General features: G+C 42.2%; 1 protein-coding gene across 1 annotated transcript in view; it reads right to left on the reverse strand.

Annotated features, from left to right (window-relative positions):
• LOC144979059 (MAM and LDL-receptor class A domain-containing protein 2-like) overlaps nucleotides 1-12,500 on the reverse strand; it is a 269,405-nt gene that overhangs the window by 174,452 nt on the left and 82,453 nt on the right. The window contains 11 exon segments of the mRNA XM_078925674.1: nucleotides 3,573-3,826; nucleotides 4,178-4,315; nucleotides 4,908-4,976; nucleotides 5,529-5,613; nucleotides 7,266-7,446; nucleotides 7,767-7,878; nucleotides 8,653-8,745; nucleotides 9,313-9,523; nucleotides 10,589-10,737; nucleotides 11,146-11,322; nucleotides 11,949-12,036. Coding sequence (XP_078781800.1) covers nucleotides 3,573-3,826; nucleotides 4,178-4,315; nucleotides 4,908-4,976; nucleotides 5,529-5,613; nucleotides 7,266-7,446; nucleotides 7,767-7,878; nucleotides 8,653-8,745; nucleotides 9,313-9,523; nucleotides 10,589-10,737; nucleotides 11,146-11,322; nucleotides 11,949-12,036 — 1,557 coding nt within the window.

Raw genomic sequence — 12,500 nt, forward strand, 5'->3', positions numbered from 1 at the left:
CAACGTTTCTGCTTCTACCCCACACTGGAGCGCAATACTCCGCGGTGGAATAGCATAGTGCCAGGGCGGATGTTCTCAGGAGCGCTTGGCTAGCGCCCCAAGTCGATCCCGCCAGCTTCCTCAGAAGACTATTCCGCTTCTCTATCTTCCGGGCAACCACTTCGAGATGAACCCGATAGGTAAGGCTGCGATCCAGCGTCACCCCTAGGTATTTTGGACGCGGCTCATATGGGAGTGGCTGGTCCCCGACTAGGACATTCAGTTTACGGGTGTGCCAACCACTGCATAAGTGAAATGCAGTGGCCACGGTTTTTGAAGTGTTCATCTTCAGGTACCACTTGTCAAAGTAGGATTTGAGTCTGGTGACGTCCTCGATGAGTACGCTCTCGAGACGGGTCCACACTTTACTCTGAGTAACGAGTGCCCAGTCGTCTGCGTATCCCAGCCTCAGGGAGGAAGTGTTCGGCATATCGCTAATGTAAACGTTAAACAACATTGGCGCAAGTACCGACCCCTGAGGGACCCCATTCTTCAATTTCCTAACTTTGCTCGTGGCGTCTCCCAGCGCGACGTGGAATTGCCTTTCCCCTAAGATCGAAGAGAACAACTTCAAGGTCTTTTTGCACCTTATGATTTTTGCAAGTTTGAGCATTAACCCATCGCACCAGACCGTATCGTACGCCGCTGATAGGTCTATAAACACAGCACCTGTTTGCTGTTTTCTCTCGAACCCGTGCTCAATATGCTCTGTAAGGGCAATGACCTGCTCCGTGGTGCACCTCCCTTCCCTGAAGCCTGCCTGCTCAGGTGGCAGGGCAGCGTCTAGGACCGGCCCCCATCGGTTTAATAGAACACGCTCCAACAGTTTGTAAAGACAGCTCAGCAGCGATATGGGTCTGTAACTGTCTGCCTCCTTCGCCGGCTTCCCTGGCTTCAGGATGGCAACTATCTTCGCATGCTTCCACACTTGTGGAAGCTTTCCGTTTGCAAGGATGTCAGACATTGCCTCTGCTAGCCAGGCCCGTGCCCTGGGGCCCAGATGCGTCACCATATCGGGATATACACCATCTATCCCAGCTGCTTTGCCGTTCTTCACTTCGCTAATGGCTGCACCCACTTCTCGGGGACTGAACGGGGCCGTCCAGTCCGACTCCTCCGCAGGTAGCGAGTCCAAAATCGTACGGTACGCCTTGCGGACACCGCGCTCAAAAGCCTGATTAGGGACCCGCTTGCTACGGTTCTTAATATTCTTGGCAATTGTGTCTGCCTCGCATTCCGGTGCAGCCTTCGCGAAATTCCGATCTGGGTCCAATTTCTTTATCAAACGCCAAGCGTGGCGGCTGGAGTGTGTAAAGTCGAGACTTTCCACGGTCTCCTGCCACCGTTGCTTCCTTCCCTCTGCCAGAGACTGGAGTAGTCTATCGGCTGTGTCCTGGGACTGGGTCTGCTGGTACTCTCGGTACAGCTCTTCCGACTCTGCTGTCCAGCAAGGGGTGTAGAATTTCCGTTTGCCCCGTGGAATAGAGCGTTGAGCGCTCTTAACCAGTAGCCTACTAAATCTGGTTATATTCTTGGACTTGGGAGGAATGGCAGGGCAGACCTGCTCGATATAGGAACTGAATTCCTCCCAGTCAGCCTTCCTGAAATTCCATCTGCAAAGTGGGAGAGACTGCACCCTCGGTATTGTCACCCCCGCTGTGACAAGAACCGGCCTGTGCTGGCTATGCGGAAAGTCCCCGAGGACTGTCCGCTTCACCTGCAACGGTTCACCGTTCGCGCCTTTCGTTACGAGGGTGAGGTCTGGAGTATACTCCTTCTTATGGCGGGTACCCCGGAAGGTACCCTTGGCTGTAGGATCGTACACTAGGTGTAGATCATTACAGTCCATCCATGAGCGGAGTTGTCTTCCTGCCTCGTTGCAGTCTCGGTAGCCCCATTCGTGATGGTGGCTATTAAAGTCTCCCAGACAGATGGAAGGATGGCTGACCACCGGTACCGGTGGTGTAGTCCAAGTCGCTCTAGGTGGTTTGTAAATATTATGCAAACACAGTCCACCTACTTCCACGGAAATTCGGTTCACCCCATTGCTGTTCGTTACGCTCTCAATGACCCTTACCTTCGATGGCTCTTTAGCGTAAACGCTAACCCCTCCTTTGAGCCTCGAAGTGTCCTCGCGTTGGACCACCGTATAGCCTGGGATCTGGAATCGGGAAGATTGCGCGCCTGAGTAAAGGTGGGTCTCCTGTAAAAGGAGGATATCAACGCAATGAACGGCCAGTAGCTTTGATAAAAGCTCATTTTTTGCCATACTCTGGCTCTCGACGTTCAGGGACAATATACGCGTCAGTTCGCCATCCCCGCCGTCGCATTTTCCAATCGGCAGGCCGCGGATCGATTGATGCATGGGACGTTTGCTTTTTTCTCGGACGTGCCGACGACCCGGGCGACACGAACGCGGTATTATTTGGCTAGGCGGCAGACCGCTTCGCCATTGACGGGACTGTTTGGGACTCGACATAAGGACAATAGTGTGGCGCCCGGGATAGGGCTGCTATTCGGGCACCGGGTTTGGATCAAATTTAGTCACACACCGGGGCGAGCAGCTCATGTGGCTCGTTGGCTCGATACCCGGGATGGTCTCGTGACGGTCGACCGGGATTTACACCTTTGCCCTCCCGTGTGCCTCAAGCCCCCTCACCAACTGCAAGGTAAAGATCCACGAGGGGGAGCGAGGACGAGAGAGACGCATGCGCAAAACCAAATTGACGTTCTGTCTGTAAGGTGACGTCCAATCAAGGGACGCTACTCTTCGGCTAATCTCATTCCTTATAGAGCAATATCCACTAAATATGCTCAAAGCGCTTTACAAGGGGTTCCTGGCCAACAGCAACATTTAACATGTAGGACGGGACAACGCCTGCAAGGCGATATTATGATTTTTTTTCGGACAGAGACAAAGCTGTTAACAGTCAGGTACTCATTTTACACCTGAGTACGGTGAGAGAATGTGAGCGAATAGCCTTCTCAAAGGACTCGACTACGCACGCCGAATAAGGCTCGTACCCAGGACCTTCCGATCCGAAAGCGAGTGTCATACCACACGACCACAAAGCCGCACAAATAAACAAACACAAGTATTATCAAACAACTGATTCAAAATGGAAGTCATAGAGATGCTAAGATGCTGCTTGAAGCTGTGGACTGTAAGAAACAGAATAAACGACAATGAATATAGCGGCAGAATATATATATATATATAGGGGGTCCCGATAGCTCAGTTGGTAGAGCACTCACTTCATACGTAAAGGGACCAAGTTTGATCCCCAGTGCAGTGGAGATTTTTTCTGATCCTCTTGTCAGTGAATGGCTAGTGTGGTCTGGTGAAACGTACTTAGCGATAGACTAGCGTCCTATCCAAAGGATAGCAATCAATTTCACGCTATAAATACCGGGATAAACTCCGGCTTCATTGGTCTGAAAGAAATCTTTACTGTACTCTGAGAAATATGCAGAATATTTCCGAAAATAAAGAAACATTTGAATTAAATTGAATTGAAGTGAAATCTATTTACCTGTTGAGGTGAATTGAAATTAAAAGTCACATCAGCTCGGGTCCATATCTTCCCCTGAGTTCCTTTACGAGTCCACATGAGGGTGTCCCGTCCACTTCGAGCATACACGTTGAGAGAGTTGACGTGCTCGCCCCACATGAAGTACCAGAAAGTCAGGCACTGTGGGCCTGCTGGTATGGACGGTGAGAGTAATGCCCCTTGTTCACCTTTGTGGTGCTTAGTGGATGTGGTGTCGATGTAGGCGAAAGATCCGTCTGAAAGTGGAATAGGATGATGATGATGATGGTGGTGGTGGAGGTGGTGGTGATGGTGGTGGTGATGGTGGTGGTAGTGGTGGTAGTGGTTGTGGTGGTGGTGGTGGTGGTGGTGATGGTGGTAGTGATGGTGATAGTGGTGGTGGTGGTGGTGGTGGTGGTGATGGTGCTAGTGGTGGTGGTGGTGGTGATGGTGGTGGTGGTGGTGATGGAAATGGTGATGAGGATGATGATGATGGTGATGCTGATGATGATGATGAGGATGATGATGATGGTGATGGAGGTGGTGATGGTGGTGATGATGATGATAATGATGATGATGATGACAATGACAACAACGACAACACTAACGTCCTGATCTGTCTTGGGTAGGTCCAGACTCCGTAGAAGATGCCCTGGTCGACTGTCTCTTCCAATCAAAATTGTCCCTGTGGTCTTGAGTCCAACTACAGAAGCTGAGGTCAAAGTTACAGTCAAAAGGTCCCGATGCTGGAGATAAGAAATTGTAGAGTTTTTGGAAAAATGTCCGATTTTTAAAAAGAGCAATATATACTTAATGTGCTCAAATCCCTTTACAAGCCAATTGCAATAATGAATTATGAGGGACAAGAAACGATGGTCTTCTTTTTCTTCATGGTCGTTGTAGTGGCCCCTTAAATGTTACAGTGAATGCCATAATCAGTCGGATGGGGTGAACAGGTAGGAACTGAGATATTGCCAAGTTTAGTTAGAAGGTCAATTTTGATCAAAAATGAGTTCTTGTCATAAGTGATGAAATTAACCCTTTTTGTAAATCTTTGGGAGATATCAAAGCTTTATTTCACTTCTAAATATTTTTTACAGCTAGTCAAGTTGAAAAGAATGAAATTTGACAAAAGTTGCTGGATACCTTTCCCATACATCTGACCATAACTACATGAAAAATCACCCGATTTACTTCAAATAAAGATTAAAATGCTCTGGGGAGCATATTCGTTCAGAAAATGCAATCCAAAATGCCCGCCTTTCGACTGATTACGTCATGCACTGACACTTGATAGAAGCTCTACGTGAAGAGACATAAACATAATTTGTGACTTACCCACTGGGGCTGGTGTTGTAACAAGGAGGCCAGTGGAGGAAGATGGTTGTGACGCACTTGAAGGAACGGCTGTGAAGGGATGGGATATTTTGTTATCAGGAGTTTTCAGGTGTGGATAATAAACAAATAATCGTCATATCTGTTATCTCTTGTCTTATGTAAACAGTTAATTGGTGGTAATCTGGCACACCGTGTATTTTAAAATTTGGACAGAAAACTCGTCCTTCAAATATCAATCGATTTAAATGACCCTCATCTTCATCAATATCATCAATATCATTACCATCATCATCATCATCACCACCACCACCACCACCACCCATCATCATCATAATCATCATCATCATCATAATCACCACCACCACCAGCATCATCACCACCACCACCACCACCACCATTATCATCATCATCATCACTACCACTACCACCACCACCACCACCACCACCACCATCATCATCATCACATCACCACCACCACCACCACCACCACCACCACCACCACCACCACCACCATCATCACATCACCACCACCACCATCACCACCACCACCACCACCACCATCACCACCACCATCATCACCACCACCACCACCACCATCATCACATCGCCATCCATACTTACTGTTACACGTGTAATCACTATAGCCAAGGTCATCCACACTCAGGTAGGTGTATGAAGAACGACCTCTCACGACCTCCACCAGAATCTGACGGGTTCAATGGAAACAGACAAGTTCTTATTCAATTCTCTCTAGCAGACTTTACAAGTAAAATATTATACCATTGCATGTGTTGGCCACGATTGTTTTTGCTCTCTAGCAGACTTTACAAGTAAAATATTATACCATTGCATGTGTTGGCCACGATTGTTTTTGCTCTCTAGCAGACTTTACAAGTAAAATATTATACCATTGCATGTGTTGGCTACGATTGTTTTTGCTCTCTAGCAGACTTTACAAGTAAAATATTATACCATTGCATGTGTTGGCTACGATTGTTTTTGCTCTCTAGCAGACTTTACAAGTAAAATATTATACCATTGCATGTGTTGGCTACGATTGTTTTTGCTCTCTAGCAGACTTTACAAGTAAAATATTATACCATTGCATGTGTTGGCTACGATTGTTTTTGCTCTCTAGCAGACTTTACAAGTAAAATATTATACCATTGCATGTGTTGGCTACGATTGTTTTTGCTCTCTAGCAGACTTTACAAGTAAAATATTATACCATTGCATGTGTTGGCTACGATTGTTTTTGCTCTCTAGCAGACTTTACAAGTAAAATATTATACCATTGCATGTGTTGGCTACGATTGTTTTTTGCGTGCAGTATAGGGAATGAGAATAGCGGAAGAGTAGCGTCCCTTGATTGGACGTCACGTTAAAGAGAGAACGTCAATTTGGTTTTGCGCATGCGTCTCTCTCGTCCTCGCTTTCGGTGAAGTGTCTCAAGCCGCTTTCACCGGAAGCGAGGACGAGAGACGCATGCGCACAACCAACATGACGTTCTCTCTCTAATAAATTTTCCGCCGGTGACGTCCAATTAAGGGACGCTACTCTACCACTAATCTCATCCCTTATAGAAAACTTTAAAAGACACAAAAGAATAAACGGACCAACGACATATCATCAATAAAACTTTAAAAACACGAAATATAAAAAGGACTAAATACAATCCTTAAAAAACAACTTAGAAAACACAACAGATAAAAAAGGAATAAATACATACCATAAAAAAACAATTTAAAAACAAAAAAAAGATAAAAAGACTAACTAAATACCATAAAAAAACCTTAAAACACATAAAAGATAAAAAGGACTGAATATATACCATAAAAAATAATAAAAAGTTAAAAACCACCACAGGTAAAAAGGCCTAACGACATACAATCATTAAAACTTTAAAAAACACACAATAGATAAAAAAGACTCACGACATACAATCATTGAAACTTTAAAAAACACACAATAGATAAAAAGGACTAACGACATACAATCATTAAAACTTTAAAACACACACAATAGATAAAAAGGACTAACGACATACAATCATTAAAACTTTAAAAAACACACAATAGATAAAAAGGACTAACGACATACAATCATTAAAACTTTAAAAAACACACAATAGATAAAAAGGACTAACGACATAGAATAATTAAAACTTTAAAAAACACACAATAGATAAATAGGACTAACGACATAGAATAATTAAAACTTTAAAAAACACACAATAGATAAAAAGGACTAACGACATACAATCATTAAAACTTTAAAAATCACACAATAGATAAAAAGGACTAACGACATACAGTCATTAAAACTTTAAAAAACACACAATAGATAAAAAGGACTCACAGTAAAAGGACTGGACGATTTGACAGGGACCTGAGCGTTTCTCCATTCAGCTGCCTGGTTTCCAGACAAGGACCAGATGGTGACGTTTTGAGAGCCTGATGCAAGTTTAACCCGCAATGTTCCAACGGATCCAGTCATGTAGTACCAGAAAGTAAAGCAGCTGCCGTCAGTTGGAGACAAACTGTGGACAAGGTGACGATGTAGTTGTGTGGCTATATGGTCTAATGGATGATGATGGCGATGATGATGATGGTGATGATGATCACGACGACGACGACGATGATGATGATGATGATGATGATGATGATGATGATGATGATGATGATGATGATGATGGTGATGATGATGATGATGATGATGATGATGATGATGCCGACGACGACGACGATGATGATGATGATGATGATGATGATGATGATGATGATGATGATGATGATGACGACGACAATGATGATAGGACCAACATCTATATGTCAAAAATCAACACGTCACCCAATTTACCTCTCACTCTGGAGAACTGCGTTTTTTCCTCTGTTGGTGTAGGATGCTGGAGCGTGGAGGAAAATACCCTTGGGTGTCTCTAGGGTGTGGTCTGTAGTAGGGGCCTGGAACACTGTGTGTGTATATGGGGTGGGGGTAGGGGGGGGGGGGCGTGGAATACAATGGGGATTGGTTCAACTATTTTTATTTTGTATGTTAGAGTGGGTGAGAAAGGAAGCAAGAAAGAAAGAGAGAGAGAGAGAGAGAGAGAGAGAGAGAGAGAGAGAGAGAGAGAGTAATTGAGAGAGAGAGATAGAAAGAGAACGTGAGAGAGATAGATAAAGTGTGTATGTGTGAGAGAGAGCTAGGGAGTGTGTGTGTGAGAGAGATTGATAGATAGATAGATAGATAGATAGATAGATAGATAGATAGAGAGAGAGAGAGAGAGAGACAGACAGAGAGACAAACAGACAGACAGACAGACAAACAGACAGAGGACACAGAAAGAAGGAATTACACTTTAGTCCATGTTAAATTGTATCATGTTTTGATTTAAGAAAAGAAAAAACCCGACAAATGTTATTCCCTTGACTTTATGAATTGTTTATGTAAAATGAGTAAAATCGTTGGAGGAAATGTAGGTTGATTGCGGGGAATTATCTGAAATCACGTAGAGTGTAAAAAAACGAGGTGAGAATATATATATATATATTATATATATATATATATATATATATATATATATATATATATTATAGTATATATTCTATTTATTTGTGTATTTAATCATCAATTAATTGATGTATCCATTTGTTTGATAAATTGAAAAAATACATTACCAATTATAAATTCATTCATTCCTACATATTCCTATACCTAGTGACTCCTATAACAAAATGGTTTATACCTCCTTGATATCCCACATGCAGACTCCAATCAAATTTGTCCGAGTAAGAATTTCTCCATCCACACAAGTTTCCATCTTCAAAGTTACAAGTTGCTGGAGAGAAAATTAGAAATGATATTCCAGTGTTTACTGTCAATACTCAATGTATAGCTAAACTATGGGAAAACAAACAAAAACAAACAAGTTTGAAAAACTTTGGTTCGAATACACACACACACAAACACACACACACACACACACAGACACACAGGCTCGCACAGACTCACATATATTCACACACACACACACACACACACAGACAAACAGGCACGCATATACTAACATAGTCACACACACATACCCACACAGGCACGCACAGACTCACATACAAACATACACATACACACAGATACACACAGACACACAAACATATACACACGGACACACACAGATACATATAGAGTGTCATACACACAGGCAGATACACACACTCACACACACAGACACATAAACACACACAGACACATACACACACAGACACACAATGACCCACCTCTAGATACACAAGGCCCCAGACATATGGCCACGTCATCAATACTGGACGCCTTGGCCGAGATAGACTGGAACACAAACACACACACACACAGACACACACAGACATACACACACACAATGACTCACCTTTAGACACACAAGGCCCCAGACTGATAGCCACGTCATCAATAGCAATATCACTACTGGACGCCTTGGCCGAGATAGACTGGAACACGACCTGGAAAGCACCTGCCACTCGTTTACTGGAAATAGTCACTTCCCCCAGACTCCAGCCCTTGTAATTGTTTCCTGACATGGTGAAAATTGGGGAACTGTCTTTTCCTCCTGATGGTCGAAGCTGGAACAGACGTAGATGTAAAACATTGACTCTCCTTTCCAGCCAATTACCTAATTTCCTACAAAGCTTCCAACCCACCCCAGCACAAAAATAGATTTTTCTTACTCAAACCGAAATGAAACAAGTACAGTCTATACATTATAGTGTTCAGCAAAATGAGCTCTACAAAACAGTATCACGTTTTTATAGCTATAATAAACCTATTGTCTTTAAATATTCTGATGTACAAAGGAAATCAGAAAGAGAACATGATCTGTTCCATCGTGACGAATGTGACAATTTTCCCATGGTTGGTGAGGAGGGGGTTAAGGTCTCGGGTTCGAGTCCCATCGCCGCTGCGAATTGTCTTTTGGTACTTTTCTACTCACTTCATTTCTTGTTATCTAAAACATTAAATACAACTTGAATTAAAATTCACTCAAGGCCTTTCACTTCCTAAAAAAAACCCCAACAAAAACTATATTTAAAAAATTAGCATTCATATCCTCTAAACAGGCTCAAAAATCTCTAGCCAACAGCAACACTTAACATGTAATACAAAACATGATGCCTGTTTGGAGGTGTTTCAATTTTTTTCCGACGCAGAAAACGCTGTTAACGGGCAGTTACTCATTTCACACCTGAGTACAGTGAGAAAATTGTAAGTAAAGATAATTTTCCAAGTGCCCAACAATGCACCACTGAGAGTAGGACTTGAACCCAGGCCCTCCTGATCCGAAGGCCAGTGCCTTACCACTAGACCACATGGCCGGGCCTACATCTTATATTTCTGACTAGGTCTTCAATTTACAGCATCTACTTGACCCCTGGTCAACGTGCACTTATTTGCAGGTCTGATAACCCAATACATTATGGGCTCATTGTTTTAATGGAAATCTAAAAAAAATGGTGAACAATATTCTCCACTACAACAATGTCAAACTAGGCCCATAATTGGATTCGGGTGTTTGACCTGTATATATGTACACGTTGCTCCTGACATATTTCTGGTATTAGGAAGTGGATCACAAAAAATGAAAAAGAAAATCATTTGAAAAATGTCATAAACCAAACCGTGAGACTTACCACAACCAGCAAAGTGCCTTGGGCCGCTGGATACATGTGGTAGTAGAAAGACAAACAGGCGTCTGACGTCAGAGGGTTGATGGTGGGACTTGCCAGGGGGTATTTGGTACCCGAATACGTTTGGAATCGAGATGTGTACAGGAAATGGCCTGAAATGAAACATAACAAACTTGTTTTCATATTTCACCTTCTAGATACATTTACACTGCCCGACTCTGGAAAAACACAGAAATATGTAAAAATTTGGCCAGAAAACTCCTCCTTCAAACATCGATCGATTTAAACGATTCTTGTCTTGGCAAAAACTGGGACTTCATCGAAGTATTCGGTAGAATACGACTACTACTACTACTACTACTACTACTACTACTACTACTACTACTACTACTACTACTACTACTACTACTACTACAACTTCCACTAATACTACTACTACTACTACTACTACTACTACTACTACTACTACTACTACTACTACTACTAATAGTACTACTACTGTTTCTACAACTACTACTACCACTACTACTACTACCATAACTCCCACCACTACCACTGACCTCTGGACGTGGCCGTAGTGTGGTCAGTACTGGGTGCCGTGTTTGTCGTATCCTGGCCAGCACTGATCACCGTCCACATTCCATTAGTCGGACTGTCCGAGAAGCCACATTTGTTCTTTTCAAAATCACAGAGGAAACCTTTGTCTTTGGTTACTGTGATGCTGGAGTATGAGGCAGCTGGTGAATAGATACGTATATAAATAAATAAACAAAAAAATGTGACCTTTCGCCTCAAAACGGTATTAAGTCTGGTTGGGCAAGATGTTGAAAATTGAATTTATAGCCAGAAATATCAGACTTGTGTTGAGTTTATACGATTTATTGATGAGAATGGATACCATATTTTAGGGTGCTAATGCCACCAATTTATATTTTTGACCAGTTTTAACATTAAATTCGGCTTTTAAGCATCTGATCACAAATACATAAATAATTAATTGAATAAATTATTTAATCAGTTAAATGAATAATCAACCAATAAATCAAACAGTCAATAAATTGAAAATGTCTCAAAACTTTGGAATCAATTATTATCATCATCATCATCATCATCATCATTATTATTATTATATTATTATATTATTATTATTATTTTATTATTATTATTATTATTATTATTATTATTATATTATTATTATTATATCATTATATATTATTATTATATTTCTTCTTCTTCTTCTTTCTTCTTCTATTATTATTATTATTATTATTATTATTATTATTATTATTGTTATCATTATTATTATTATTATTATCATCATCATCATTATTATCCTTATCACCACCATCATTATTCCTACTACCTTCACATATTCCATCTGTCATTTTGACGTCATCAACAGCAATGACGCCATCCACACCACTGGAACCTTTGAACCCAGCCAGCCACACCTACAAGGGGGAGACAAGTGTTTGGTCATGTCAGCTTACACGGGTCATTCGACAGCCACAAACTGGTGGCTATCTGAGTTTACATAGATACGACAGCCACAAACTGGTGGCTATCTGAGTTTACATAGATTTGACAGCCACAAAATGGTGACTATCTGAGTTTACATAGATACAACAGCCACAAAATGGTGGCTATCTGAGTTTACATAGATACGACAGCCACAAAATGGTGGCTATCTGAGTTTACATTGATTTGACAGCCACAAAATGGTGGCTATCTGAGTTTACATAGATACGACAGCCACAAAATGGTGGCTATCTGAGTTGACATAGATACGACAGCCACAAAATGGTGGCTATCTGAGTTTACATAGATACGACAGCCACAAAATGGTGGCTATCTGAGTTTACATAGATATGACAGTCACAAAAAAAATATAACAAATTCCCTTTATTCATCCCTA

The sequence above is a fragment of the Berghia stephanieae genome, chromosome 8, assembly GCF_034508935.2.
Source record: "Berghia stephanieae isolate SIO BIC M18660-M18661 chromosome 8, UCSD_Bste_1.3, whole genome shotgun sequence".
NCBI classification, from domain to species: Eukaryota; Metazoa; Mollusca; class Gastropoda; order Nudibranchia; family Aeolidiidae; genus Berghia; species Berghia stephanieae.